This window comes from Dipodomys ordii, unplaced genomic scaffold, assembly GCF_000151885.1.
Source record: "Dipodomys ordii isolate 6190 unplaced genomic scaffold, Dord_2.0 Scaffold86, whole genome shotgun sequence".
Taxonomy (NCBI): domain Eukaryota; kingdom Metazoa; phylum Chordata; class Mammalia; order Rodentia; family Heteromyidae; genus Dipodomys; species Dipodomys ordii.
The window spans coordinates 3,497,186-3,524,158 of NW_012267302.1; the positions used below are offsets into that span (position 1 = coordinate 3,497,186).

The window sequence follows — 26,973 nt, forward strand, 5'->3', positions numbered from 1 at the left end:
TTACAGCTTCAGCTTGCTGTCCTCCAGCTGAGTCTGTCGCCTCTCCTCCACCAGCTGCTGGTCCAACTCTCGAAGCTGCTTCAGAAATCCCCTGTTTGGTAGGACACAGCGGTTCTTGGCCACTTGTTGGATGGCGTCCACCAGAGTCATGTTCTTGTAGATCATCAGGTAGGCCAAGACAAGGGTTGCTGACCTGCTGCGGCCCATGGCACAGTGAACCAGGATCTTACCTGCAGATGGAATAGAGGGAAGAAAACCCACGCAAGGGGCAGTGGCTTGGCTGGGAAGGACTTGTCCCAGGCCACAAACAACCTCACTCAAGCTTGGATCACTGGATTCTCTCCCACAGCCTAACTCTGGGCCATAGCTCCTTGCTCATTTCTATAATGGGTATCTTAATGCCATCCCCTTCTTAGGGATACTGTGAAGGTGATTGTATGCGGTGCATGTGTGCATTATTTGGCATATTAAAGGCTCAGTGGTGGCTCATGCCTGTAATTCTAGCTACTCACAAGGCTTAGATCTAAGGCTCAAAGTTCAAGGCAGCCCAGGCAGGAAAGTCTCAGGATCTCTTATTTACGTTTAATTAACGGAAAGCCAGAAAATGGAGGTATGGTCCATGTGGTAGAGTGCCAGCCTTGAGTGAATAAGCTAAGTAAGTGTTCAAGGCCCTGAGCTGAATCCCCAATACTGGCACACATGTGCAGCATGTGCACACAAACTTTTTTTTTTTAAACAGATTCTTTCATGTGTCCCAAGCTTGCCTCAAACTCTCAATCCTGCCTCAGTCTCCCAGGTGTGGGGATCACAGGCATACAACAACCACATCAGTCAGAAAAAAAAGGATTTTAATGTAACAGAATATGAAGCTCATTAATATGGCTTCAGAGTCCACATCACAGTGGCCTTTAAGAAGCTATCATTTGTCAAGTTTTCATGTAGCATCCTAAAAGAATGTCCACAATGATCTGGAAAGGCTACCAAAATATTCCTTCCTTTCTGCCTTTTTTCAAGCTTCATTAACATCATCTCTGCTTCACAGATGTGAATAGGCTCAAGCGGGGAAAAGCCTTACCAGAGGTCATTCACAAAGGTGATGCCAAGACAAAAGATAATTTGAGATCCTGTTGTGTGCTAGCCACGGCCAATGTACTCTGGGCACAGGAGAAAGCAGAGATTTGGCTTTTTGTCCAACCCACTACTTTCTCTCCCCTCCCCCTGCACCTGCACGACGGTTCTCTGCTCTGGCTGGTGGGATACCCCTGCTGGGACAGCTTAAACTGTGTGGCCACAGTGCTGCTCAGTCTAAGCCCTAGGGAGCCAAGTGACAAGACACACTTAGACACCAAGGGGATAACAAAGGGAGCATCAGGGAGAGGAAAGGAGCTGTCTGCAAGGGCTTGGCCTTTTGTGCCCTCTTACTCCACCCTCTCCTCCTGGGACCACACCCACACCGAAGTCAAGGCAGCAGTTAACTCTTCATCTTAACACAATTGGGACAAGCTAACAGGCCTTCACTTGGGCCTCACATCCCACTCACTCTGTTGCTGGGCTCTCAAGAATGCAGCCAAGGCCTTTCCTTCCTTCACAAAGGAAAGGACTGGAAGCAGGCCCCCTTCTTGACTGCTTTATAAATTTGGGGGGACACTGGTCCCATGTTTTCAACCAGTAGGATGTGCTCCTGGAATGTGGATGGGTCCAGGACATTCTAATCCGTACGGACTGTTCTAGAGGCTGGCTGGCCCCTGGCCAGCTCTGCTGATAAATAAAGCGTTTCTTCCTCTCCCAGCAAAATGGGTAATTCTTTCTGTCATGATTCAGTACTTGAACCAGATGAAAGCTGTAGTTCATTAAGCCTTTGGAAGCTTGAAGTCTGTTATGTGGGAGGAGGGGAAGGGGAGAGAGAAAGAAAGGAAGATGAGGAGGTTGGGGGAAGTGGAGGGGGGACCTTCAGTTCTGGCAGGAGCTCCTGGAGCTGAGTTTGGTTTTCATTAATGCTGTCAGACCTGTGAGTGAGGTTGGCCGCCCTAGGGCAAAAGCCTGCTGTTCTCTGGGGGCCTCTGGTACTGGTTGGGCCCCTGGGCTTCCTTCCCCTCCCCACCCTCCTGGGCCTTTCGCCAGAACCTCAGCACCCTATTCCCCCCTGGCTCTGTAGCTCTGCCAAGCACTACTCTTTGGACTGTACTGTCAGGTCATAGGAAATAATCTCTGGGGAGTTGGGGAGGTCCCAGCACAGACCACACAGAGAGGCCACAAGGCTCAGTGAATTAGAAACTAGCCATGGTAGGGCCTGAGCAAAGGGAACATTCAGAGCTGGCTTTTAAACTGTTTTGTGGATGTAGAGGTGTGTCTCAAGTGGTAGAGCACCAGCCGTGAGGAAAAAAAGCCAAGGGACACCACCCTAGGGCCCTGCGATGAGACTCCAGTACACACACACACACACACACACACACACACACACACAGGAGAATAAGTTAAAAAAAAAAAAACTGTTCTGTGCAACCCCAGAAAACACAGAACGACAAAACTCACACCTAAAGAATAGGTGGTATCTGGTTGCTGGCTCATATACCTATAATCCTAGCCATTCAAGAGGCTAAGATCTGAGGATCATGGTTCAAAGCCAGTGGGGACAGGAAAGCCTGTAAGACTCTTATCTCCAATTAACCACCAGAAAACTGGAAGTGATGCTGTGGCTCAAAGTTGTAGAGAGCCTTGAGCAAAAAAGCTCAGTGACAGCACCCAAGGCCCTGAGTTCAAGTTCCACAACTGACCAAAAAAAAAGTGTCTTCCCACCTGCACATCTCAGCACTTTGAGACATGGCCTCTCCGTATAGCCTAGGCTGGCCTAAAACTAGAGATCCTCTTGCCTCTTCTTCCTGCATGCTAGGATTAAAGGCAGGAGAAGCTACACCCAGCCACCAGACACTTTATGTATTTTGTCATAGTCAATTTTCAACTCCCCAGTGACATCAACAAAATTGTCCCTGTTGTACAGATGAGTTAGCTAAAATGCTTAGAAGCCACTTATCCAAACCACACAGCCAGCAGATCCGTGGCCCAAGCCCAAGCAGTGAGTCAACAGAAACTAGGCTCTGCTCTGCCAGTGTTCATACCAGACAAAAGTTTTACAAAATAATATATACCTTTGCCTCATGCAATAGGTACTAGTAGTTATCTTTTCCTATTCTTTTTTTTCCCAAAGAAATATTTGTCACACCTACCAAATTGACTTACAAACCACTAATCTCTATCTGAAAAATGCTGCACTCAATGAAATCTTTTCTTCTGCCATTTTCCAAAAAGTGAGTTTCCATATTTTATGAGTACCCAAGTTTGAATCTTTACTGCTTACAATGATCATTCAAATCAGACCTGTCAGTCAGCTCTTCACCACCAATATTACCCTGGTCCCTGGCCAGGTGTGTATCTTTAACATGTACCTCACTCCTTAGATTTAGGAGGGGGTACCCTTTTTAGCCATCCACTCACTGCTTTGGAACAGAGTTCCTACTCCTTCCAAAACTGTTCTGGAAATGTAATGGTCCTCAGGAAAAGGAATAATGTGTATATGGACTCCTGGGTTTTGTGTGCAACAGTACCATAAGGGACTCTCAAAATGCTTAGTGAATTTGGTACTGGTGGCTCAAGCCTGTAATCCTAGCTAGCTACACAGAAAACTGAGATCCAGACTGAAGTTCTGGGACAGCTTGAGCAGAAAAATCCCATGAGACTCCCTTTTCAAAATAATGAGCAACAAGCCAGGTTGGAGGCATGATTCAAGTGGTAGAACACCAGCCAAGCAAGCAAGCCAAGTGAATGCAAGGCTTTCATTCAAACTCTCAGTATTGGTCAAAACAAAACAAAAAACTGACAAAAGCATAGTATTCATTTCAAGTTGATCAACTGTTTTAAATTTTTAAAAAAGGATTCTGGTGATACTGACATGAAGTTTTCAGAAAGCCCTGTGACATCTGACCTGAAGTTTCCTAGATTTCATTACACTGAAACCACACTAATTCAGCAGGAGGAGGCCCCAGCAGGAGCAGTAAAGGCATGCACAGCAAGTTCTCTGATAAAGAAGTATGAGTTCAGTTGTGCCAGATCCTACAGCCAGTTGGCATGCCTTGCCTTCTAGGATATTTGGTGACCTCATACAGCTTAGTTACCAGATGCTCAAAATAGGGATGCTTACATGAGGACTGAGTAAAGGGAGGAACCCCTGACAAGTGGGTGTCATAACCATATTGCCTCTGTTAGATCTGCAACACTTGGTTTCTCTAGGCCAGAACAGCAGATTCAGTTAACACTCAGAATTTTCCCCCTAGTGTAAGTGAGGCTTCTTAGGAAGTTCTTGAAAGGTTAAACCAACATAGTATAGGGGAAGGCTCCATAGCACTGCAAGGGATGTTTTTCATAAAGATGCCAGGTGTGACTTTGTGCATGTCTGAGAGTCTAGCACTCAGGAGGCTGAGATAGGAGGATCTTGGGTTCCAAAGCCAGCCTAGGCTATGAAGCAAGGCTCTGTCTCAAAACAAATTAACAACATGAACACATATACATGGCCCTAGGTTCAATCTTCAGCACCACAATAAAATAAAATAAGTAAAAATAATAAGAAGGAACCATGATGGGTTGTGTGAATTAGAACAGGTCTGGTAGAAACTACCCAATAAAGGACAGGAAAGGCAGGGAGAGGCAGGAAAGAGGCCTGCCTTCAGGCCAGCCTGACCATCAACATCTCTTACATCAAGAGTATAATAAGAAATCTACGACTGGGTCTGACTCTGAAATGCCACAGTAATGTTCCTTGCTTTTCCAGTGCATGCCTAGACATAAACAGGCTACATACTGCCTGTGGCAGGCGGGCCAAACACCTGTTATCCACTTTGCCTAGAGTCGATGGCAATGCTGTCTCTGAGCTAATCAACATTCTGTTTTGTTACCCGCTCACTCTGGGCACAGGTGACAAGTTGATAGCCATTGAGTCGTTTTTTGTTTTTGTTTCTGCCCTTTATAGTACTTTAAGAAATTTCATTTTGTTGCCAATACATAAAATATGGGTGATTTCTCCAATGTGAAATCCACATTGGAGGCTTTTCCTGGAAAATCCAAAGTTCTACCACAGTTTTACAGATTCTCATAAGAACCCCTGGCTTGCAGCTGAGCAGCAGCTGACACCTTACATGTAGCTGGCTTCGTATGCTATGCTGTGCCTGGTGTAAGCATTGGTGTTTGAAACACTGGCTTGAGGAAGGCTTTAGACACCCAAAAGTAGAAGACACCAAGGACACACCCTGGGCTTCCACATGACTGTGTGGTCAGTCCTTCTCCCCCTAGAGCAGCCAACTAGGCTAGATTAGGTCTAGTCCTTGTACTCTGCCTATCCATTCTGTTTCCTGAATGTTCTCTGAACTCTGCATCTACTCTTTCCTCTTGACCCTTCCTTTGCTAGGTGCTTTTGCCCACCTGGTCTAACACTAACCTGACACCTCTTCACTGATGCTCTGTGATCTTCCCAGGGCCTAGCACCTGACTCAGAGCCTTATTCTTTTCTGATTTGGCATTTCTCAAATGGTGTGCCAGCCTTTCATGTGAGTATAGGATATGAGTTCAAAGTAGGAATGTCTTTTTTCCCTTTTCTGTTCTTTGAGGACTGGAAGGTTTATGATGATGATGTGCACATGTTGGTGTAGTTATATGCTTCACAGTACATGACCTCTCTTTATCAAATACATCCGAGAGCCTGCTGTGCACCAGATTCTATGCCAAATGCTTTATATGTTAGTTGATCCTCATTATAATCTCTCAAGGTAAATATTTTTATCACCAGATGGAGACACCAAGGCTCCAAGAAATCACATTTTTCTTCCATTCTGTGATGGAACTCTGAACCCAGCCCTATCTTCTTCAAACCTGCCAGGCCCCTTCCATTAAAGGAGAGTTCTACGATCGATATAAGAATGACAAGTCAGCACATGAAACAGAAACTAAAGGGTCAGATTGTAGACTTTTTATGTCAAATGTTTTCAGTTAACTTCAAATACTATGAGGCAGATTTAAACTCGTGGAGATGAACTGATACAGTTGCTTTTTTGATCCTGTATGCAAACCCAGCATGTTCAGAATACAAAAGATGGCCCATAAATAGACTCATAAGAAGACCATTTAGAAATGATACAAGCCTCACATACAAGTGGTTTGGATCTGTGGATCTTTTTCATTGTGATATTTTTTGAGGGACATGACAAATTGTCAGTAGCTATTGGTTGGCTGTGGGACTGGTACCACCACAGGATAGCCACCTAAGTCTACCAGCTGACAGACCATCCTAGTCCTAGCTCCAGGTTCCAAGTTCCCAAAGCAGGTCAGTGGGTCAATCAGTGAGCCTTGTAATCTTAACTTCGTGTGTCAAGAAAGGCTTTCAGTAACTGGATACCCTGAATTATGTGATGACTCACAAGTTTGACACATGAGGCTGAAGTCAGAGCATAGATCAAGGAGATGAAGTCCCTCTGGCCTCTGTGGAATGTACTGAAGCCCACTATGCAGCACTAACTGCATATTGTCTTACCCTGGTGCATACCTAAGCCATGCTCTTCTCTCCAAAATAGCCTTTTTGGAATTTGCGTGGCTAAAACTGCATTTTGAGCACAAGGACTAGCACTGTGATTTGAAAGATGGGTAACCAATGTTGTTAAACTTGGACATGGTACGTGCAAAACCCAGAATCTAACACCTTACATTCTTAGCTAAGGTTTTCTATGGGAGGCCCAGTATGGGTATAGGAGGAGAAATGAAAGATGGAAGGGGTAGCCTGTGGACTTAAGGCTGTAGGCCATACAACTTAAAAGTTTCCCCTGGATTCCTACTCAAATCAGTTCTAAAGTTTTCTGGCTTTGAAGTCCTTGGGTATAGTCAGGTTTGAGCCTAGGCACAATTAGCATCTTGGCTGCAGTTAGCTAGGAGGGCGCCCAGACCACCCTTGCCTTTCTTAAAGATGTCTTACGTTCTTTGGAACAAAGACTCACCAAAAGACTTTTCCCTCTTCTCATGCATACACACCCAAATAGCCATCCAGGTCAGAATCCCGCTAGAAGCACATGTGGTGAGCCAGAACTCCAAATCCTGACAATCAATCTCTAGGGATTGAGACGTTCATTTTTCACACCAAAACCCAGAGAACTGGGTTTGAAAACCACACACATTTCCTGCTTCTGGCCTGGACTTTAGGGTCCCACCCTTGAGGCGGGGCCTGGGGCGGTGACTCTGGCTGGTGCAGGGCCTGAGCGGTGAAGGGGGTCGGAGGGGGTGTGGCCTGAGGCTGGGCTGGACGTTGAGGGGCGGGGCTCTGACCGGGGCGGGGCTGTGAGGGGCGGAGTCTAGAGCAGGGCTGTGAAGGGGCGGGGCCATGCGGGGCGTGTCTCTTACTCTTGTCGCAGCTGAGGGCCGCGTGGATAAAAGAGGCAGCTGTGTAGAAGAAAATGCTGAGGTCGAAGGTAGGCACGTCGTCAGCCTCGACGCCGAAGTATTGGATGGCCAAGTCACTGTAGAAGTCGGGCCCGGTGTCCACGTTCCAGCGGCCATGGGCGGCGTTCAGCACATGCGTGAAGCCCGCCTTCTGCAGCCCGTAGCGGTCCAGCGCCGTCACCCTGGACCCCGGAGAGAGGTCAGTCAGCGGAGGGAGGTCAGTCAGCGGAGGGAGGTCAGTCAGGGGAGCGAGGTCAGTCAGCTGAGGGAGGTCAGTCAGCGGAGGGAGGTCAGTCAGCTGAGGGAGGTCAGTCAGCGGAGGGAGGTCAGTCAGAGGAGGGAGGTCAGTCAGCGGAGCGAGGTCAGTCAGCGGAGCGAGGTCAGTCAGGGGAGCGAGGTCAGTCAGCTGAGGGAGGTCAGTCAGCGGAGCGAGGTCAGTCAGGGGAGCGAGGTCAGTCAGCGGAGGGAGGTCAGTCAGCGGAGGGAGGTCAGTCAGCGGAGGGAGGACAGTCAGCGGAGCGAGGTCAGTCAGCGGAGGGAGGTCAGTCAGCGGAGGGAGGTCAGTCAGCGGAGCGAGGTCAGTCAGCGGAGCGAGGTCAGTCAGCTGAGGGAGGTCAGTCAGCGGAGGGAGGTCAGTCAGCGGAGCGAAGTCAGTCAGCGGAGGGAGGTCAGCGGAGGGAGGTCAGTCAGCGGAGCGAAGTCAGTCAGCGGAGGGAGGTCAGCGGAGGGAGGTCAGTCAGCGGAGGGAGGTCAGTCAGCGGAGGGAGGTCAGTCAGCGGAGGGAGGTCAGTCAGCGGAGGGAGGACAGTCAGCGGAGCGAGGTCAGTAGGCGGAGAGAGGTCAGTCAGCGGAGCGAGGTCAGTCAGCGGAGCGAGGTCAGTCAGCGGAGCGAGGTCAGTCAGCTGAGGGAGGTCAGTCAGCGGAGGGAGGTCAGTCAGGGGAGCGAGGTCAGTCAGCGGAGGGAGGTCAGTCAGCGGAGGGAGGTCAGTCAGCGGAGCGAGGTCAGTCAGCGGAGGGAGGTCAGTCAGCGGAGCGAGGTCAGTCAGCAGAGCGAGGTCAGTCAGCCGAGGGAGGTCAGTCAGCGGAGGGAGGTCAGTCAGCGGAGGGAGGTCAGTCAGCCGAGGGAGGTCAGTCAGCGGAGCGAGGTCAGTCAGCTGAGGGAGGTCAGCGGAGGGAGGTCAGTCAGGGGAGCGAAGTCAGTCAGCGGAGGGAGGTCAGCGGAGGGAGGCCAGTCAGCGGAGGGAAGTCAGTCAGCGGAGGGAGGTCAGTCAGCGGAGGGAGGTCAGCGGAGGGAGGCCAGTCAGCGGAGGGAAGTCAGTCAGCGGAGGGAGGTCAGTCAGCGGAGCGAGGTCAGTCAGCAGAGCGAGGTCAGTCAGCTGAGGGAGGTCAGTCAGCAGAGCGAGGTCAGTCAGCGGAGGGAGGTCAGTCAGCGGAGCGAGGTCAGTCAGCCGAGGGAGGTCAGTCAGCGGAGCGAGGTCAGTCAGCGGAGGGAGGTCAGTCAGCGGAGCGAGGTCAGTCAGCGGAGGGAGGTCAGTCAGCAGAGCGAGGTCAGTCAGCGGAGGGAGGTCAGTCAGCGGAGGGAGGTCAGTCAGCGGAGCGAGGTCAGTCAGCTGAGGGAGGTCAGTCAGCGGAGCGGAGGTCAGTCAGCGGAGCGAGGTCAGTCAGCGGAGCGAGGTCAGTCAGGGGAGCGAGGTCAGTCAGCTGAGGGAGGTCAGTCAGCGGAGCGAGGTCAGTCAGGGGAGCGAGGTCAGTCAGCGGAGGGAGGTCAGTCAGCCGAGGGAGGTCAGTCAGCGGAGGGAGGTCAGTCAGCGGAGCGAGGTCAGTCAGCGGAGCGAGGTCAGTCAGCGGAGGGAGGTCAGTCAGCGGAGGGAGGTCAGTCAGCGGAGGGAGGTCAGTCAGCCGAGGGAGGTCAGTCAGTGGAGGGAGGTCAGTCAGCCGAGCGAGGTCAGTCAGCCGAGCGAGGTCAGTCAGCGGAAGGAGAACTAGTCAGCCCAGCGAGGTCAGTCAGCGGAAGGAGAACTAGTCAGCGGAGGGAGGACAGTCAGCGGACAAATAGAGGAACGGAGTGGAGGGGTTCCCTAAATAAGGCATTTGCAAGATACATCTGCTCTCAGTAACGCCTTAGGCCACCGACCATTTTGTCTTTTCTGCTGTTGCACTGCACTGCAAGGAGAGAGAGGATTAGAGGTTAGGTAAGCTATTCCAAATTTTCCTTTCCCACCAGTCCAGCACTGGACACTGTGGTGGTTCACAGGACTGGACCTGCCAGATTGCCCAAAAGACCACTAGAATAACCCATGCATAGAGCCCTGATAAAATTCTTTGAATAGGCCTCTCTGGAACCAAGAATGGCTTATAAGTCACACTGGTGTCTCAGGCCTATAATTCTGGCTACTCAAGACTGGCTACTCAAGAGACTGAGGTCTGAAAATTGCCATTCAAAGCCAGCCTGAGCAGGAAAGTCTGTGAAACTCTTATCTCCAAATTAACCAGCAAAAAGCTGGAAGTGGAGGTGTGGCTCAAGTGGTAGAGCACCAACCTTGAGTAAAAAAGCTAAGGGAAAACATACCCAAGCCCTGAATTCAATCCCCAGCACTGGTTCCAAAAAAAAAGAAAAGAAAAGAAAAAAGAAAAAAAGGTTTAATGATAGTATTTATATGGGAGGATTTCATTGAAGATTGAGCAAAAGAATCTTGGGTTAACTTGGTTGTTAGGCACAACATGAAAATGATTGCTTGTGGATCCTTTGCCTAGTTGGGCAAGTACTGTTTTGAAGGGAGCTGGTTTCTCTGGGTTATAAATAGCCTTACCTTTCTGGACAAGAATGTCTAGAATATGGTTATGTTGAGGTAGGTGGCCTCAGAACACAAAAGGCAGCCTGATAGATTATCAGAAGGCATAGGAATTGTTTCTGGAAGGGGCTGGAGTGAGGGAATTTGGGAAAGAGAGGCCTTTGAGCTTCTGAGCTGAAGAAGGTAAGAGCAAGCCCAGCCAGTGAAAGAGCACAGCCTAAAGTGTAGAATCTGAAGATAATGAAGGCCTTTCAGCATGTTCTAAACTTTCAATCATGTATCTCCAAGTAATGGTCTGTTTTTACTGTTGGTACAGAGGACACAGGATAGTGAATAAATAGTAAATGAATGGATATGAAGAGAGAAGAGAGAGCTGAAGCCCTGTGATATGATACAGCCTGACTTCCCTCCTGCTTTTGTAGGGTGATCCAGAAGGTCTTTGTGGGAAGGCAATATTGGAGTGAGGCAGGGGAAGAGCTGGGACCAGAATGCTTCATCTAGGGAGAAGAACCAGAAAGTGCTAAGAATACAAGGGAAGCCAGTGTTTTAGAAAAGGGATGAGCAGTGTTTACGCTGTAAAAGATCAGTCTGGTTGAAATGGGAAGATAAATTGGAGAGGGGCAAAACACAAGTAGGCGCTGGGCACCAGTGTCTCAGACCTATAATTAATTCTTAGCTATTCAGGAGGCTAAGATCTGAGGGTCACAGATTGAAGCCAGCCTGGGCTGGCAAAAAGCTGAACATGGAGCTGTAGCTCAAGTGTCAGAACACCAGTCTTGAACGATAAAGCTAGGACTCAAGTTTAAGCCCCAGTACCAGCATACAAACACACAAAAGAAACATTTGCAAGCTATTTGAGAACTATCATATGGGAAGCTGGGACGTTCTACTGAGTCCCCCTGTTGGCTCAGTGTGCTGCCATCCTGACTATGGAATATATTTTGCTTTCGATTTTTCCTCAGAAAAAAAATCTGCTTTTCATTTTTCTTCTTGTCCCAAAGAATGTATACAACAAACATGCTTTTGGAACACAGATCTGCACTCAATTAAAGCCTCCTAATGCAGTCGTCTTGCTGAGTAGCAATCAGCCTTGCTTTGAGGTTGAGCTCAGTGGAAAAATTGAACTGTTCTTGACAGGAAGCTCCTACCTACCAAGGAAGGCCCTTCTAGCTGGGTTCAGCAACTAGATCTCAACAAAATCAAATAGCCTTAGGAATTTGAATATATAACGGTATGCACTTTGCTGCTTTGGGGGTGGGGGTCACAAATCAAACTAGATATACAACAAGTAATGTCTGATACTTCTATGTTTACCCTTCTCGGCATGCTCTGACCGTGTCTGAGAGGAAGAGGCTTCTAAGGAACATTAGACCTAGTGGGTAAGTGAGATTTTCAAGACTCTGCCTCCTGGGCCAAGGAGAAGCCACTCTGGGGACTTCCCCCAGCTCTGTTTACTCAGAATCCAGAAGAGACCTTGGAAGAACATCCACAGCAGAATGGAGTGTTTGCAAATAAAAGAATGCCTTTTTAAATCACACATACCCAGTTAGGCCATATGCCCAGCTCAGCAATTAACACTTCCTTCCATGGCTGGGATGACAAATGTGTACCAGTCCATCCAGCTATTAGTTGAGTGTGGTCTCCATAACTTTTAACCCACAGCCTGGCCTTAAACTGTGGTTCTCCTAAGTAAATATTGTAAACATCTTCCACTGTCTATATATGGCCTTCAATATCTGTCTGCTATTCTTTGTGTGTATATGTGTGTGTGCATTCTATTCTTTTACACAGATTAATCACAATTTTTCCTCATCCAGCACTTCACTGTATTTCTTTAGGCTCATGTGATTATGTCCTTAGGAAAGATTTTGTGTGCTTGTGTGCCAACTCTGGGGCTTGAACTCAGGGCCTTAAACTCTCACTCAGCTAGTGTACTCATGGCTGGTCCTCTATCATTTGAACCATGCCTCCTGCCTGGCATTTTGCTAGCTATTTTGGAGATAGTCTCTAAGACTTTGCCAAGGTTGGCTTCAAACTAAAATCCTCCAGGTCTTACCCTTTTGATGAGCTAGGACTATAGGTATTGAGCCACTGGTACCAGGCTCTTAAAAGATCTTTTAAAAGTAGAGTTGAGGATTCATGGATATATATTTTTTTTGGGGGGGGGTCCGGTCATGGGGCTTGAACTCTGGGCCTGGGCGCTGTCCCTCAGCTCTTCAGCTCAAGGCTAGCGCTCTACCACTTGAGCCACAGCGCCACTTCCAGCTTTTTTCTTTTTGCTTATGTGGTGCTGAGGAATTGAACCCAGGGCCTCAGGCATGCAAGGCAAGTGCTCTACCACTGAGCCACCTTCTCAGCCCGATTCATGGATATTTTAAAATAATATTTTTTACTCACTAATAAGCCACCTTCCAGAAAACAAATTGAAATTTACATTTCATTGTTTTTTGTCAGTCATGTAGCTTGAACTCTGGGCCTTGGCACTGTCCCTCAGCTCTTCAGCTCAAAGCTCTTGAGCCACAGCTCCACTTCCAGTTCTTCTAGTGGTTTATTGGAAATAAGAGTCTCACAGACTTTTCCAGGCTGGCTTTGAACTACTATCCTTAGATCTCAGCCTCCCTGAGTAGCTAGGATTACAGGTGTGAGCCACCGGTGTCCAGCTTACATTCCAGTTTTTATTCTTTGCAAATTTTATACACAAACAAAAAGATGTCTCGTTCTAATTTGTCTTAGTAATGAGGCTGGACATTTTGTCACAGATCTGTGAGATTACTGACATATTCCCTCCTGATCTAACTCAATTCTCTTCACTTCTCTGGCTTGTCTCTAGAATCTGATCCAAGTTGGGGAGCTGAGGAGGTGACATCCTTCTTACAAGGCTCAGTTTCACCAATCAGAGCCCCTTCCCTCTCCCCCTCCTCAGGCTTGGCAGTGGAGTTGCCTTTGCTTCAACCCCCACCCCTGTGGCAGGATCCTGAGATCACTCCTTATGTACAAGTCTCCTTGGCAGTGTTCTTGATGATCCATTTGACAAGACCCTTTGTTTCCTTCTTGATCCCAGTCCAATCCCCTTGCCTCTGCCAGCAAGCCCGTTTTCCCAGGTGTATGCTCATGCTGGAGAGGAAGAGACAGAAGCCCTGAACATCTACATTTGTGCAAACTCCCTGCAGCTTCCTTCAAGCAAAAAATGAGCTACTCCCATGTGGCACTGGGCTTCAGGAAAATCCTTTTTTATTATCAGGTTAATTCTCCCAATTCTGGTGTCATCAGGGGACCTGTTGATTTTTCTCACAAGGCTATGGCCCTCTGATATCTTTTCAGTCTGTTTTTTGAAGTGCTGTGGTGTTTACAGATCATTTCACGGGCAAGACCTCAATGGTGTCCTTTTCTGGTGGAGTCTTGACTATAGACCTTGGATCAATAGCACCTTCCAAGCTTTTGATCTCAGTTAATTCACATAATGTGAAGGGGAAGTTCACTGCCTTCTAGTTTCATCAGTGTTCTTTGTTCTTGCTGTTAGTGAAGCTCCTGGGTATTAAGGCTGCTCAGGACTGATAACTAAAACTAGTATATGAGCTAGAACATGAGCCTCAGAGGGCTGGGTTTGCTTTGCTTGCTGAATAGAGCCAATTACACTGGTAATGCTTTCCTTGCGGGACTCCAGGAATCCAACAGATCTGTGACAAGAATATTCAAGCTTCTTCACAGTTAATGGAAATGGGGGGGAGGGGGGGGAAGGGGAGGGGAATAACAAAAAGCTGAAATAAGGATACAGGTTGACCCATTGTAACAATGAGATATACAAGACACTAAGTTGAAAATGAACTTTACAACTTTGGGAGGGGGGAGTTGGGGAGGTGGGGAGGGAAGGGATTGTAGGGAAAAAATAAAAGAAGGGGGTAACAATGCTCCATAGGAAATGTACTCATTACCTTATTCATGTAACTGTAACCCCTCTGTACAGTATCTTTACGATTAAAAAAAAAGGGGGTGGGAAGGTGGTTCAGTGGTAGAGCGCTTGCCTTGCATGCATGAGGCCCTGGGTTCGATTCCTCAACACCACATAAGCAGAAAAAAAAAAAGCCAGAAGTGGCACTGTGGCTCAAGTGGTAGAGTGCTAGCCTTGAGCTGAAGAGCTGAGGGACAGCGCCCAGGCCCAGAGTTCAGGCCCCACGACTGGACCAAAAAAAAGAGAGAGAGAGAAAGAGCCAGGCGCTGGTGGCTCACATCTGTAATCCTAGCCACTCAGGAGGCTGAGATCTGAGAATCATGGTTCAAAGCCAGCCCAGGCAGGAAAGTCTGTGAGACTCTTATCTCCAATAAACCACTAGAAAACCAGAAGTGGTGCTGTGGCTCAAGCAGTAGAATGCTCACCTTGAGCTGAAGAGCACAGGGACAGTGCCAAGGCCCAGAGTTCGAGCCCCATGACTGCCAAAAAGAGAGAGAGAAAAAAAAATCAGGGTGAGAAATGGGGAGAAAAGTGTATTGAAATGTGTTTATTTCTCAGTAATGTGATTAAATGGGAATATTAGTTTTCTTCTTTTGGTCCATCTGTGTTTTGTAAATTTTCATAATGACATACTATATACATTCATTTACTATGTAGATAAAAGTGTGCCATAGTTTTACTGATATTATTTTCCTTAGTATTCAAGAGACATTGATTATTATAATGACATGAGATAACCTTAGGATTTTTTTTTTCTTTTTTTGCAGTGCTGGGAATTGAACCAAAGGCCTAGTGCATGCTAGGCCCTTTGTTCTACCACTGAACTACATCCCAGCTCTGACTTCAAGATTTTAAATTCCTATGAGAAATCTCTTTCTGGGGGCTGGGAAGGTGGCTCAGTGGTAGAGTGCTTGCCTTGCATGCATTAGGCCCTGGGTTCAATTCTTCAGTACCACATAAGCAGAAAAAGCCGGGAGTGGCACTGTGGTTCAAGTGGTAGAGCACTAGCCTTGAGCTGAAGAGCTGAGGGACAGAGTTCAGGCCCATGACTGAAAAAAAAAAAAAAAAAGCAATCTCTTTCTGGGGCATACCTTGTAGAATGAACAAAAAAGCCAAGTAAGAGTACAAGGTCCTGAGTTCAAAACTCAGTACTGGTGCATACACGCACGTGCATACCACGCCGCCCCACTCGCCCCAACACCTCTTTCTGGGCTGGGCACAACGGCTTGTGCCTGTAATTTCAGCTACTTGGGAGCTAGGGAAATCTCCAAGATCAAGGTCTGAGGCCAGCCATTGGCAAAAGCAAGACTGCATTTGAAAAATAACTAAAAGTAAAAAAGACCTGGGGTGTCACGCTTAACTGGTAGAGCTAGAGGTCCTGAGTTCTACCAGTTCTACCACTTGAATAAATAAATACTTGTTAGCCCCACTCACTCCATCTCTAGTTCTGTAAGGATAGAGGCCAAAGGATGAAAGAAAATCCATTCCACACAAGAAGTTTGTCTTTGAGAAAAGATGTGTTGATCATAAGACTAGATATTTGGTTCACTAAGCAAAGAAGTCATTGACATTACTAAGTCCTGGATTGAAAAGACTTTATCGAGCTTGAGAAAACCCAGCCAGGATGGAGCCTTAGGCATGTCTTCCTGACCACCTGGCCCATGACTGGTACCCAGTTATACCTAAGTCAGCTTCAGTAGCTGAAGGCTTGGAGTCTTACGTTTTCTGGGTCTTTTGTTAAAATGTCAACCAGGATATGTTTGTTGCATCCTGAACAGGTCATGTTGCACCCTGAAAAAGCAGACCAAAGATTTAGCTCTGCTTGGTTCCTTGAGGTCAAATTACTTCATTTGTTGGGTGGGGGGATCCACAGCTGTCTAGGTGTACAACCACAGGCCCTGGAGATACCTTTGAGGCTGAAAAAGACAGATGTTAGCCAGTTGGATAAGACAGATTCCTAGAGAGCAAGCAGGGGCTACAGGGTGTAGAGGGACTGGCTAGAGACAGGTAGGAAGAATCAGACTCTGTGAGGGAGGGCAGCAGTTTGTTGATGATCTCCAAAGCCGGGCCTTTGGAGGAGGCTGTAGTTTCAATAAAAATGGGGAGCTGCTTAGGGCCAGCAGCAGAACAGCTTAGCAGCACCCTGATGTGGCTCACAGGGCCACCCATGGTGTGGGGAGGGAAGGGAGATTTCTCAATTACCCTGCTAAAGCTCAAGAGTTATCACTGGCAGCTGTCCTGCCTAGGAATTTGCAATCATTTTGGCAGTAGCTAGGATATTTCCCTTCCTGCTGACTGTAGAAAAAGAGAAAAAAAATTGCTAAGCAAATGAAAGATGTGAAGAAGATTAAAGTGAGAATATTTAAATTACAGAAACTTAGTGCTTTCAAGCATACTCAAGCATTTTTTGAAGCACCCATTTAGGGACTGCTGATTGATAAGAGGTGATGGATTATTCTTATCTCCCAGTCCCTGGTTCTCTGGAGGGCAACATTTGGTTAACCTAATTTAAATCTAATTTGAATGACTTAAGAGTAATAAAACAAGTATGTCCTTGAACCTAATAAAGCCTAATTTATTTAATAGGATACTCCTTAAGGAATTTTATTTTGGAACTGGAAGAGGCCTGGGAAATCATCCTTTATTTAAAAATAAAGAAATCAAGTGGCAGAACGATAAAATGTTTTGCGAAAGGCAGCACAGGGTAGTGGCCACATGCAATGAGAATGCAGGGCCCTGAGTCTTGTATGAGAGCTTTTACTCTGTTTCATATAGCACCTGCAGCTCCCTCTGTGGCAGATTGGGAAATGGATGGAACGTTAGTGTCCCCAGAGGGATAGCCAGAAGGTGGCCTGTTGGCCAGGTCCCAACCCTCCACTAATCTTCTGTGACCTCTTCTCACCAGGCTGCAGTGGTGGGGTCATCAATTCCTGGGTCTGGAGACTAAGAGCTTCCAAGAATCCCACTTAGTGAATATCTTTGGGATAATCTGGGATTGAGAAAGGACTTTAGGACCCAAAAGGCTTTGATTTAGCCTTAAGGGATAAAGTCTCTGTATGGCCAGGATGGTGTCTGTGGAGAAAAGAATGGATTGAAGAGGCCCATGAAAAGAGGCAGGCCTTCCTTCCAACACTGTGCCTTGAAATTGTGATAGGAAATGACAGGATAACAGGAGTAATCTGACCCTGGGTATTTTCTGTCTCCATGCTGCCTTTAGGACCAAAGGATCTCAGCTATAAAACCTAGTGCCTGAGGGGCTGGGAAGGTGGCTCAGTGGTAGAGTGCTTGCCTTGCATGCATGAGGCCCTGGGTTTGATTCCTCAGCACCACATAAGCAAAAAGAAAAAAAAAGCCAGAAATGGCGCTGTGGCTCAAGTGGTAGAGCGCTAGCCTTGAGCTGAAAAGCTGAGGGACAGCGCCCAGGCCCAGAGTTCAGGCCCCACAACAGGACCCCCCCCACCCAAAAAAACAAAACAAAACAAAAAACGAGTGCCTGATCTTTACTTTCACACTGTTGAATTTGCAGAACCTGCCTCTTCTCTAGGATTCACACTCAAATGTGTCAGGCACTACTCTGAGATTATGATAGCTGTTAATACAGTACATAAATGTTAATAATCTACATTTTACATCTATGTAATACAGCTACATTTTCTAAGTGAAAAAAATTAAAGCTGCCCAAGGTCACAAAGAAAACAGCATTAGGCCTAGACACTGAACAAAAAGATGCTCAAGGGGCTGGGAAGTTGGCTCAGTGGTAAAGTGCTTGCTTTGCATGCATGAGGCCCTGGGTTCGATTCCTCAGCACCACATAAGCAAAAAGAAAAAGCCGGAAGTGGCGCTGTGGCTCAAGTGGTAGAGCGCTAGCCTTGAGCTAGCCTTGAAGAGCTGAGGGACAGCACCCAGGCCCAGAGTTCAGGCCCCACGACTGGACCCCACCCCACCCTCCAAAAAAAAAGATGCTCAGCCATTCTGCTTGTCCCTTGTGTAATGAGGAGAAAAAAAGAGCCACCTTTGGGACAAGTCTTGGGTTCCCAGTAGGTCCCAATGGTTACTGTCCTGGGCTCCATCAAGAGATGATGACCTGGCTTTCCCAGAACATTTTCCCAGACTGCCTTCATTTCCACAGCCCTGGCACTTGGCTTTCAAAATTTGTTTTTGTTGTTGTTTTTTGTTTTCTTTTTTTGTCGGTCATGGGGCTTGACCTCTGGGCTTGAGCACTGTCCCTCAGCTCTTCAGCTCAAGGGGAGTGCTCTACCACTTGAGCCACAGCACCACTTCCAGTTTTCTAGTGGTTTATTGGAGATAAGAGTCTCATGGACTTTCCTGCCCGGTCTGGCTTTGAATTGCGATCCTCAGATTTCAGCCTCCTGAGTAGCTGGGATTACAGGTGTGAGCCAACAGCACCCGGCTTCAAAAATCTTTGATGTAGCTGGGTGCAGGTGGCTTACGCCTGTAATCCTAGCTACTCAGGAGGCTGAGATCTGAGGATCGTGGTTCAAAGCCAGCTTGGGCAGGAAAGTCCTTGAGACTCTTATCTCCAATAAACCACCAGAAAAGCAGAAGTTGCACTGTGGCTTAAGTGGTAAGATTGCTTGCCTTGAGCTAAAGAGCTCAGACAGTACCAAGGCCCAGAGTTGAAGCCCCATGACCGACCAAAAAAAAAAATCTTTGATATTTTTTGAGAAAAGAAAATGCAAATATTAAAACAAAGACTTTGTGTGTTTTCAGAAACCATGAAACATAGTCAAAGCCCTGTTTATTCACATGGTTTTAACCTCACATGGCAGTGCTAGCCAACTTCAATAAACCTCAGATCTCCTTAATCTTGATGAGTAGATGTCATAGGAGGAAGCCCAGATAGGATGAGGGATAAGCAGGAGACAGAGCTGACCCAACTGGGCATGCAGGTCCCACACATACCTGACCACAGAGCCTGCCTGACAGAGCTAGATTGAATGGAAAAGGCAATGACATTTTCTTGGTTGAAAGAAGCAAGGTATAGTCAAAGGTCAAAGGAGGCAAGCATGTCTCATTGTCTGGCACTCTCTTAAACAAAACATGTCCATTTTGCTCAGACATTCCCAGTGGCCTGGATGGAATTGTTGCCCAGCATTTTGGGCAAACTGGCCCTGACTTCCCTTTCTAGGTTTTTCACTAGATAACAACAACAATAATACTAGTAGTAGTATTTACATTTACTCATTACTTTACAATATACAAATGTTTCTCCTTGATATTATTATTATTATTATTGTGTGTGTTTATGTGTATATTTGTGTGTATTCCTGTGTGTGCTACTACTGGGGCTTGAACTCAAGGCTTATGTTCTGTCCCTTAAGTGTTTTTGCTCAAGGCTAGCACTCTACCACTTGCATCAATCACAGCCCTGCTTTCAGCTTTTTTCCAGTTAATTAGAGATAAGCATCTCATAGACTTACTTTCCTGCTAAGGCTGGCTTCAAACCATGTTCCTCAAATCTTAGCCTCCTGAGTAGCTCAGCTACTATTTTTAGAGGTGAGGACATAGGTCCTCAAAAGTAAAATGCCTTACCTAAAGCCACCACACCTTATCAGGGGCTATGGTAGGATTATATTTTCCCAGCCCTGACAGGAGGCCTTGGCATGGATTTGCTTGATCCAATGAAATGTGGACAAAATGCTATTTTGGATAAGGCAAATCTCATCAGTATCACAGATAAGGGCTGCTTCACCTGCCTGGGCTCTGTGGCCAGGCTCTCTAGAGGGCACTCCAGTGGAGCAATCAGAGCTGGCCCACTGTGGTCTGTAGCATAAGTAAGAAATAAACCAGTATTGGGATGACCATGGAGATATTGAAATAGTCTGTTAGATTAGCCATGTTAATTTAAGGTAACCACAGAGTGGTAGAATTTGCCCTAGTTGGGCTGAGAAGGTGGCTAAGTGGTAGAGTGCTTGCCTTGCATCCATGAGGCCCTGGGTTCGATTCCTCAGCACCACATAAGCAAAAAAAGCTGGAAGTGGTGCTGTGGCTCAAGTGGTAGAGCACTAGCCTTGAGCTGAAGAGCTGAGGGACAGTGCCCAGACCCAGAGTTCAGGCACCATGACTGGCAAAAAAAAAAAAAAAGAATTTGCCCTAGTCCTAGACTTCCTGAAAGTATACTTTCTCCCCCACTTGCCTCTGTGTTCCAGATAGGTTACTCTGTTCTCACCTACATGGCCTTTTTTATCCTGCTCCCTCTGTTGTAGAGTATCTGAAATCCTGCCCATTTTCAAGACTAGGTTTGTAGTCTACCTCTTTTATTATCTATCTCAGCACTATAATGCCAGGCTTTCTGAATACTTACAATGGTTAGATAGTCCTCAAGCATTTGTGTGTTTGTGTGTGCCAGTCAGTCCTGGGACATGAACTCAGGGCCTGGATGCTGTCTCTGCACTTTTTTGCTCAAGGGTTACACTAACATTTTTACTAGCGTATTTTATAAGACAATGGATTTTATTATGACATTTTCAAATCTGTATATAATACTTTGATCACATGCTAGCACATTAGTTATGGTATTGAGTTTAAACTCAGGGCCTTGTATTTGCTAGGTAGGTGCTCTACCACTTGAACCACTCTGCCAGCCCCTTTTGTATTGATTCCTCTTTTTCCCCCAAGTGGCACTTCGAGATAAAGTGAAGAGCAGTAAAATAACTTGTTCAAGTTCAAACCGGCAATTGGCAGTATTCCTTCCACTCTACTTCCTTGTTACATTTCTCCATGTATCTTTGTCTTTATTCAACTGGAGAACAGCTTCTTTCTCTTATTATAGGTTTTGGATCTGGGCTTTGAGTACAAATTCTACCACTTATTGGTAATACCCACTAAGTCAGTCTGTCTGTCCTTCCTTCCTTTCTTCCTTCCTTCCTTCCTTCCTTTCTTTCTCTCTCTCTCTCTCTTTCTTTCTTTCTTTTTTTTTTTTTTTGGTCCAGTTATGGGGCCTGAACTCTGGGCCTGGGTGCTGTCCCTCAGCTCTTAGCTCAACGCTAGCACTCTACCACTTGAGCCACAGCGCTACTTCCGGCTTTTTTCTTTTTGCTTATGTGGTGCTGAGGAATCGAACCCAGGGCTTCATGCATGCAAGGCACTCTACCACTCTACCACTGAGCCACCTTCCCAGCCCTTCTTTATTTCTTTTCTTTTCTTTCTTTCCATCTTTCTTTTCTTTCTTCCTTTCTTCCTTTCCTTCCTTCCTTCCTTCCTTTCCTTCCTTCCTTCCTTCCTTCCTTCCTTCCTTCCTTTCTTTCCTTCCTTCCTTTCTTCCTTCCTTTCTTTCTTTCTTTCCTTCCTTTCTTCCTTCCTTCCTTCCTTCCTTCCTTCCTTTCTTTCTTTCTTTCTTTCTTCCTTTCTTTCTTTTTGGTCAGTCATGGGGCCTGATCTCTGGGTCTGGGCACTGTCCCTCAGCTCTTCAGCTCAAGACTAGCGCTCTATCACTTGAGCCACAGCGCCACTTCTGGCTTTTACTGCTTATGTGGTGCTGAGGAATCAAACCCAGGGCCTCATGCATGCACAGCAAGCACTCTACCACTGAGCCACCTTCCCAGCCCTAAGTCTGTCTTTTCTTTGTAGCCTCCATCCCCTCAGCAAGGTGTCCAGTATATATTTAGTGACTGATGGACTGAATGAATGAACTCTTGGAGCCTTGGTTTGTCCACTTGTAAAATGGAAATAACAGTAGTGCCTGTATAGAGTTATTGTAGAGTTCAGTAATATCTAGCATGTGGGACATGGATAGGAATTCAACAAAACATTATTATTATTATTATATGTCAATAAAGTATATAATATGGAGAGATAAATGTACTTCTTATTGTGGGAATTAGAGGACGCTAGCTTTATGACTGAAGTAACTTGAGAGAACTTTCAAGAAGGTGTGGAATCTAGACACTGTGGTAAGATATAAAGAAATAGCATAAACAAAGAGATGGAGATACAGTAAGCCTGGAACCTGAAGCCCTCTTCCCCCAGTTGGACTATTTTTGAATTAGATCTAAAGAAATAATTCTGTCGGGCACCGGTGGCTCACACCTGTAATCCTAGCTACTCTGAGGATCATGGTTCAAGCCAGAATAATAAACCACCAGAAAACAGGAAATGGCACTGTGGTTCAAGTGGAAGAGTGCTTGCCTTGAGCTGAAGAGCTGAGGGTCAGCAACCAGGCTCAGAGTTCAAGCCCCATTACCAGCAACAAAAAAGAAATGATTCTACATATGGGGAAAAAAGTATGCATGAGGTTGTCTACTTAAACATTGTTTATGAAAGAGGGAAAGATGTAAGCAACCTGCATGTTCAAGAATAGGCCAGGCTCCAGTGGCTCACCTGTAATCCTAGCTATTCAGGGGGCCAAGGATCATAGTTTAAAGCCAGCCCAGTCAGACAAATCAGTGAGACCCTCATCTCCAATTAACCAACAAGAAACTAGAAATGGAGGTATGGCTCATATGGTAGAATGCCAGCTTTGAGAGAAAATGCCATGCAAGAGTGAGAGGCCTTGAGTTCAAGCCTTAGTATCAGCATAATTTAATTGAAATAATAAAATACAATGCCAGGCTGGAGTCATCTCAAGTGTTAGAGGACTAGCCATGTGTGGGAAAGTCAAGTGAGAGCCAGTTCCTGAGCCCCAGTATTGGTTAAAAAAAGAGATTGTTTCATAATTAAAATGAATATTGATACCTGGTACAACTTGGATGAGCCTTGAACAGTATGCAAAGTGAAAGAAAAATCACAGATCATCTTGAGTCCATATATTTGAAATATCCAGAACAAGAGAATGTATTAAAAACAGAAAGCAGATTTGTACTTGCAGGGGAATAAGGAGTGAGTGCTTAATGGATTCTGGTTTTCCTCTTGAAGTGATAAAATGTTCTGAAATTAGATACTTGTGATGGTTGCATAACTCTGAATATAATAAAACCACTGAATTGTGTACTTTAAAAGGATGAACTTTATGATACGTGAATTATAACCCAATAAAGCTGAAAGCAAAAGAGAAAAACACAAAGTTCCTATGCAGTCCTCTCCCTCAACTCCCTAATATTCTCCACAGGGCATTGACTGGATTAATTGTACCACAGTTATACTGTGGAATATTAAAAGTAAAGGATAGTGTGTATAGTATGATTCCTTTAAAAATGTTAAAAAGAAATGTAAATCCTCTGTATGTGTGACTATGATTCTTTATGTTTACAATAGCTGTATGAACTAGTAAGTTTGCACATGAACTTAGGTACTACTTAGTGGTAGGAATCACAGAAGCAAAGAGCTAGCAGGGTAACAGCAGTTCATGTCTGTAATCTTAGCTACTCAGGAGACTGAGATCTGAGGATCGCAGTTCTAAGCCAGTCTGGGCAGGAAAGCCCTAGAGACTATCTCCAATTAAACCAGCAAAATGCAAGAATTAGAGGAAGCATAACTCAGTGGTAGAGGGTCAGCCATGAACAAAAAAGCTGAGCAAGCTTGAGGCCCTGAGGTCAAGCCCCAGTACCTGCACACATACAAAAAAAAAAAAAAAGGAGTAGTTAGGCAGTTTTTCTGACCCCTTATTCAGTTTAATTTAGTAATTTAAAAATGCATGTATTTTTTTTAATAATTTGTCACATTTAAAAAAATGAAAAAGATGAGACAAGGGATAGTGTCTTTTGGTGACTGCTGTGATTAAATCAGTTTATCTTATTAAGCATGGTGGTGTGGATTAAGATCACACATGGCAGGGTTCTCCATGGGGAGGCAGAACACAGCTATATTTCAGAGGATATGGGAGCAGCTGGAATGGTAACTATGACCAAGGTTTCTGGGTAGAACAAAACCATAATAGAACCCTACCATCAATCTGTTGAATTATAGGGTACTTACTGAACTGTTCTGTTCCTTGGTTCCTTACCTTTAAAATGAGAGAAATTATGTGATCTCTTTTCATTGGGTTAGCATGAGGATAAAATAAGTTCGCATGTATATGGTACTTTGTTCAATGCTTGGCATAGTATTCCATAAATGATAGCTATCACTTTACTAATAATATGTATAGTAGGTATTTCTATTTGGGGGATGTGGTTATAAAAATCTAGAAAACAACTGGGCGCCAGTAGCTCACACCTGTAATCCTAGCTACTCAGGAGGCTAAGATCTGAGGATTGTTGTTCAAAGGCAGAACAGGCAGGAAAGTTGGTAAGACACTTATCTCCGATAAATTATCCCCTTTTTACCCCCCCCTCCAAAAGCCAAAATGCAACTGTGGCTCAAGTGGTAGAGCATTAGCTTTGAGTAAAAGAAGCTTAGGGACAGTGCCCAAGCCCTGAGTTCAAACCCCAGGATTGGCAAAAACAAAACAAAACTAGAAAACTTCAACTTTGGCTTATCATCCTTCCAGACACATTGGTTGGTGGACTCCTTTGCTGTCAACCAGAGAATTGATTTTATTCTTGTTATTGTTGTACCTAGCTAAAATGTAAGACTACATTTCCCAGACTCTCTTATAGTTAAGCAGACTTAGGTGGGACTTCCTCTTGGAAGACTGTCCCTTTTGTCTTCTTTTTCTCCACTTTTCTGCTCTAGCAGCATTCTGGTACCCTGAAACAATTTAAGGAAGGAGGCCAGCCTCTAAGGATGGTGACACACAATACTGGGGCTTGAGTCTCTGATAACCCTGCAGTTCACCCTGTCAGCCCCAGCAAACCTTCCTCCAGATTTACATTAAGTGCATGAGAGAAATAAATCTCTATCTTGCTTAAAACCCCTTTCTGGGTTTTCTGTAAAATACCTAACGTTTGCTCATAGACTTCTCACAGAACAACTAACCAAAAAAACTAAAGCTATGGCTAGGAAGAGATGCCTGGTGACCTGGGAGGAAGCCAGAGTGAGGCAGGACCTGGCACTTACTCATCTCCGATGTGGAGCCTGGGCCAGACCTCGTTGACATGGGTGTACTGGGGACTGCTCTTCCAAAAGAGTCGCTCCAGTTCGAAGGCTCCAGGTGTGCAGTAGTCCTCTGCCTCCTCTTCCTTCTCCTCCTTCTCCTTCTCCTCCTCCTCCTCCTTCTCCTTCTCCTCCTCCTTCTCCTTCTCCTCCTTCTTCTTCTCCTTCTTCTTCTCCTTCTCCTCCTTTTTCTCTTTCTTTTCCTTCAGGGACAGCCCTTTGGGACACGGGCAAGCATTCTTGAGTCTTGTCTTTGTACGTCCGGATATCATTTTGGAGCCCAAAGATTCTTCCTTTTCTGCAGCTGGTTGTGAGAGAGGGTTAGCAGAACAGGGGTTAGCAGAAAGGCACTGAGGTTGGGAATAGGTATTACAGAAAAATGTGGAAAGAAACAGTGCTTAAATATGCTGGTAGGTCCCTAGCCTCATCTCTGTTCCCACTTGCTGGGCCCAAGCCACACAGGTAAGCCAAGAAGGCCATGGTAACAGTTAAAAACAATGCTCCCCAGCATTCCAGGGTCCCAAAACAAATGTGTTGGTTCCTAAGGAAGATTTGCAGCTTTTGGCATACAAGTCCTTCAGGCAGTCAGTCCCTTCCCACCTTTCTTTTAGGCTTTGTTCCTTCTTTGTTGTTATTGTTGGTCATGGGGTTTGAACTCTGGGCCTGGGCACTGTCCCTGAGTTCTTCAGCTCAAGGCTAGCTCTCTACCACTTTGAGCCACAGAGCCACTTCTAGTTTTCTGGTGGTTAATTGGAGATAAGAGCCTCACAGACTTTCCTGCCTGGGCTGGCTTTGAACCTCGATCCTCAGATCTCAACCTCCCCGATTAGCTAGGGTTACAGGTGTGAACCACCAGTGCTTGGCTGCTTTGTTCCCTCTTTCCAACCTACTTTTTCCTGCTAGTTTCCTACTAGCCTGTTAGTTTGGGCTATTTTGACCCCAAATAGAAGACCAGAGGGCTCCTGGCATTTCAGGTCGGTGGCTCTCCCAACATCCACAGGGAGAAGGTGGCCAGTGGAAAGGGCATGTGGCTAAGTCTAGAGCAGGTGTGGGCTGAGTGTGGACAACCATGCTCAGAGGCCTTCATGGCTCACCCTAGAAGGCTGGCTGTGGCAATATTACCTTATCTGAGCTAGAGAGCTCTGCGGATTGAATCATGTATTGGTGAATCAGAACTTGGTGATGCTCTGTGAGTAGAATGTGGGAGAAAAGTTTCCATTGTTCCCAAGGAAATGAATTCTCTGTGGAATTGGGCAGTGTGTGTTCCTTGAGTTGAGTACAACAGCTTTGATCACACCTGAAAAGGGAAGCTGTGCTCAGGCCCTGTGGCTGGTGGGAAGGAGAAAAGGATGGAATGACGAAAGCACAGAAGTGTGCAGTGGGGAGGGAGTGTTACTTATTTGATAAATACAACCAGCCCTTATAGCCACTTTTTGCAAATCCACAGATTTAGCCAACCAAAGGTTGAAAATAACCCACAAAGATAAAGTGCTCTTGACATTCTTCCCTAAACAATTCAATATAACAATTACTTACACAGTATTAGGTATAAGTCATGTAGAAATGATGTCAAGAATGTGGTAAGATGCCGGGTGCCAGTGGCTCATGCCTATAATCCTAGCTACTCAGGAGGCTGAGATCTGAGGATCGAGGTTCAAAACCAGCCTGGGCAGGAAAAACCGTGAGACTCCTATCTCCCAATAAACCATTAGAAAACCGGAAGTGGCGCTGTAGCTCAAGTGGTAGAGCGCTCTCCTTGAGTTGAAGAGCTGAGGGACAGCGCCCAGGCCCAGAGTTCAAGCCCCATGACCAACAACAACAACAACAAAA

The 26,973-nt window shown here is 46.1% G+C and overlaps 1 protein-coding gene across 1 annotated transcript; it reads right to left on the reverse strand.

The window, feature by feature from the left end:
* Positions 1 to 25,415, reverse strand: Dupd1 (dual specificity phosphatase and pro isomerase domain containing 1). The gene is made up of 4 exons (XM_013025602.1): positions 25,351 to 25,415; positions 25,108 to 25,239; positions 7,432 to 7,652; positions 1 to 230 (listed from the first exon to the last, which is right to left on the reverse strand). The coding sequence occupies exons 1-4, from the start codon at positions 25,413 to 25,415 to the stop codon at positions 1 to 3; spliced, it is 648 nt and encodes a 215-aa protein (XP_012881056.1).
* Between the last annotated feature and the right edge of the window lie 1,558 nt (positions 25,416 to 26,973).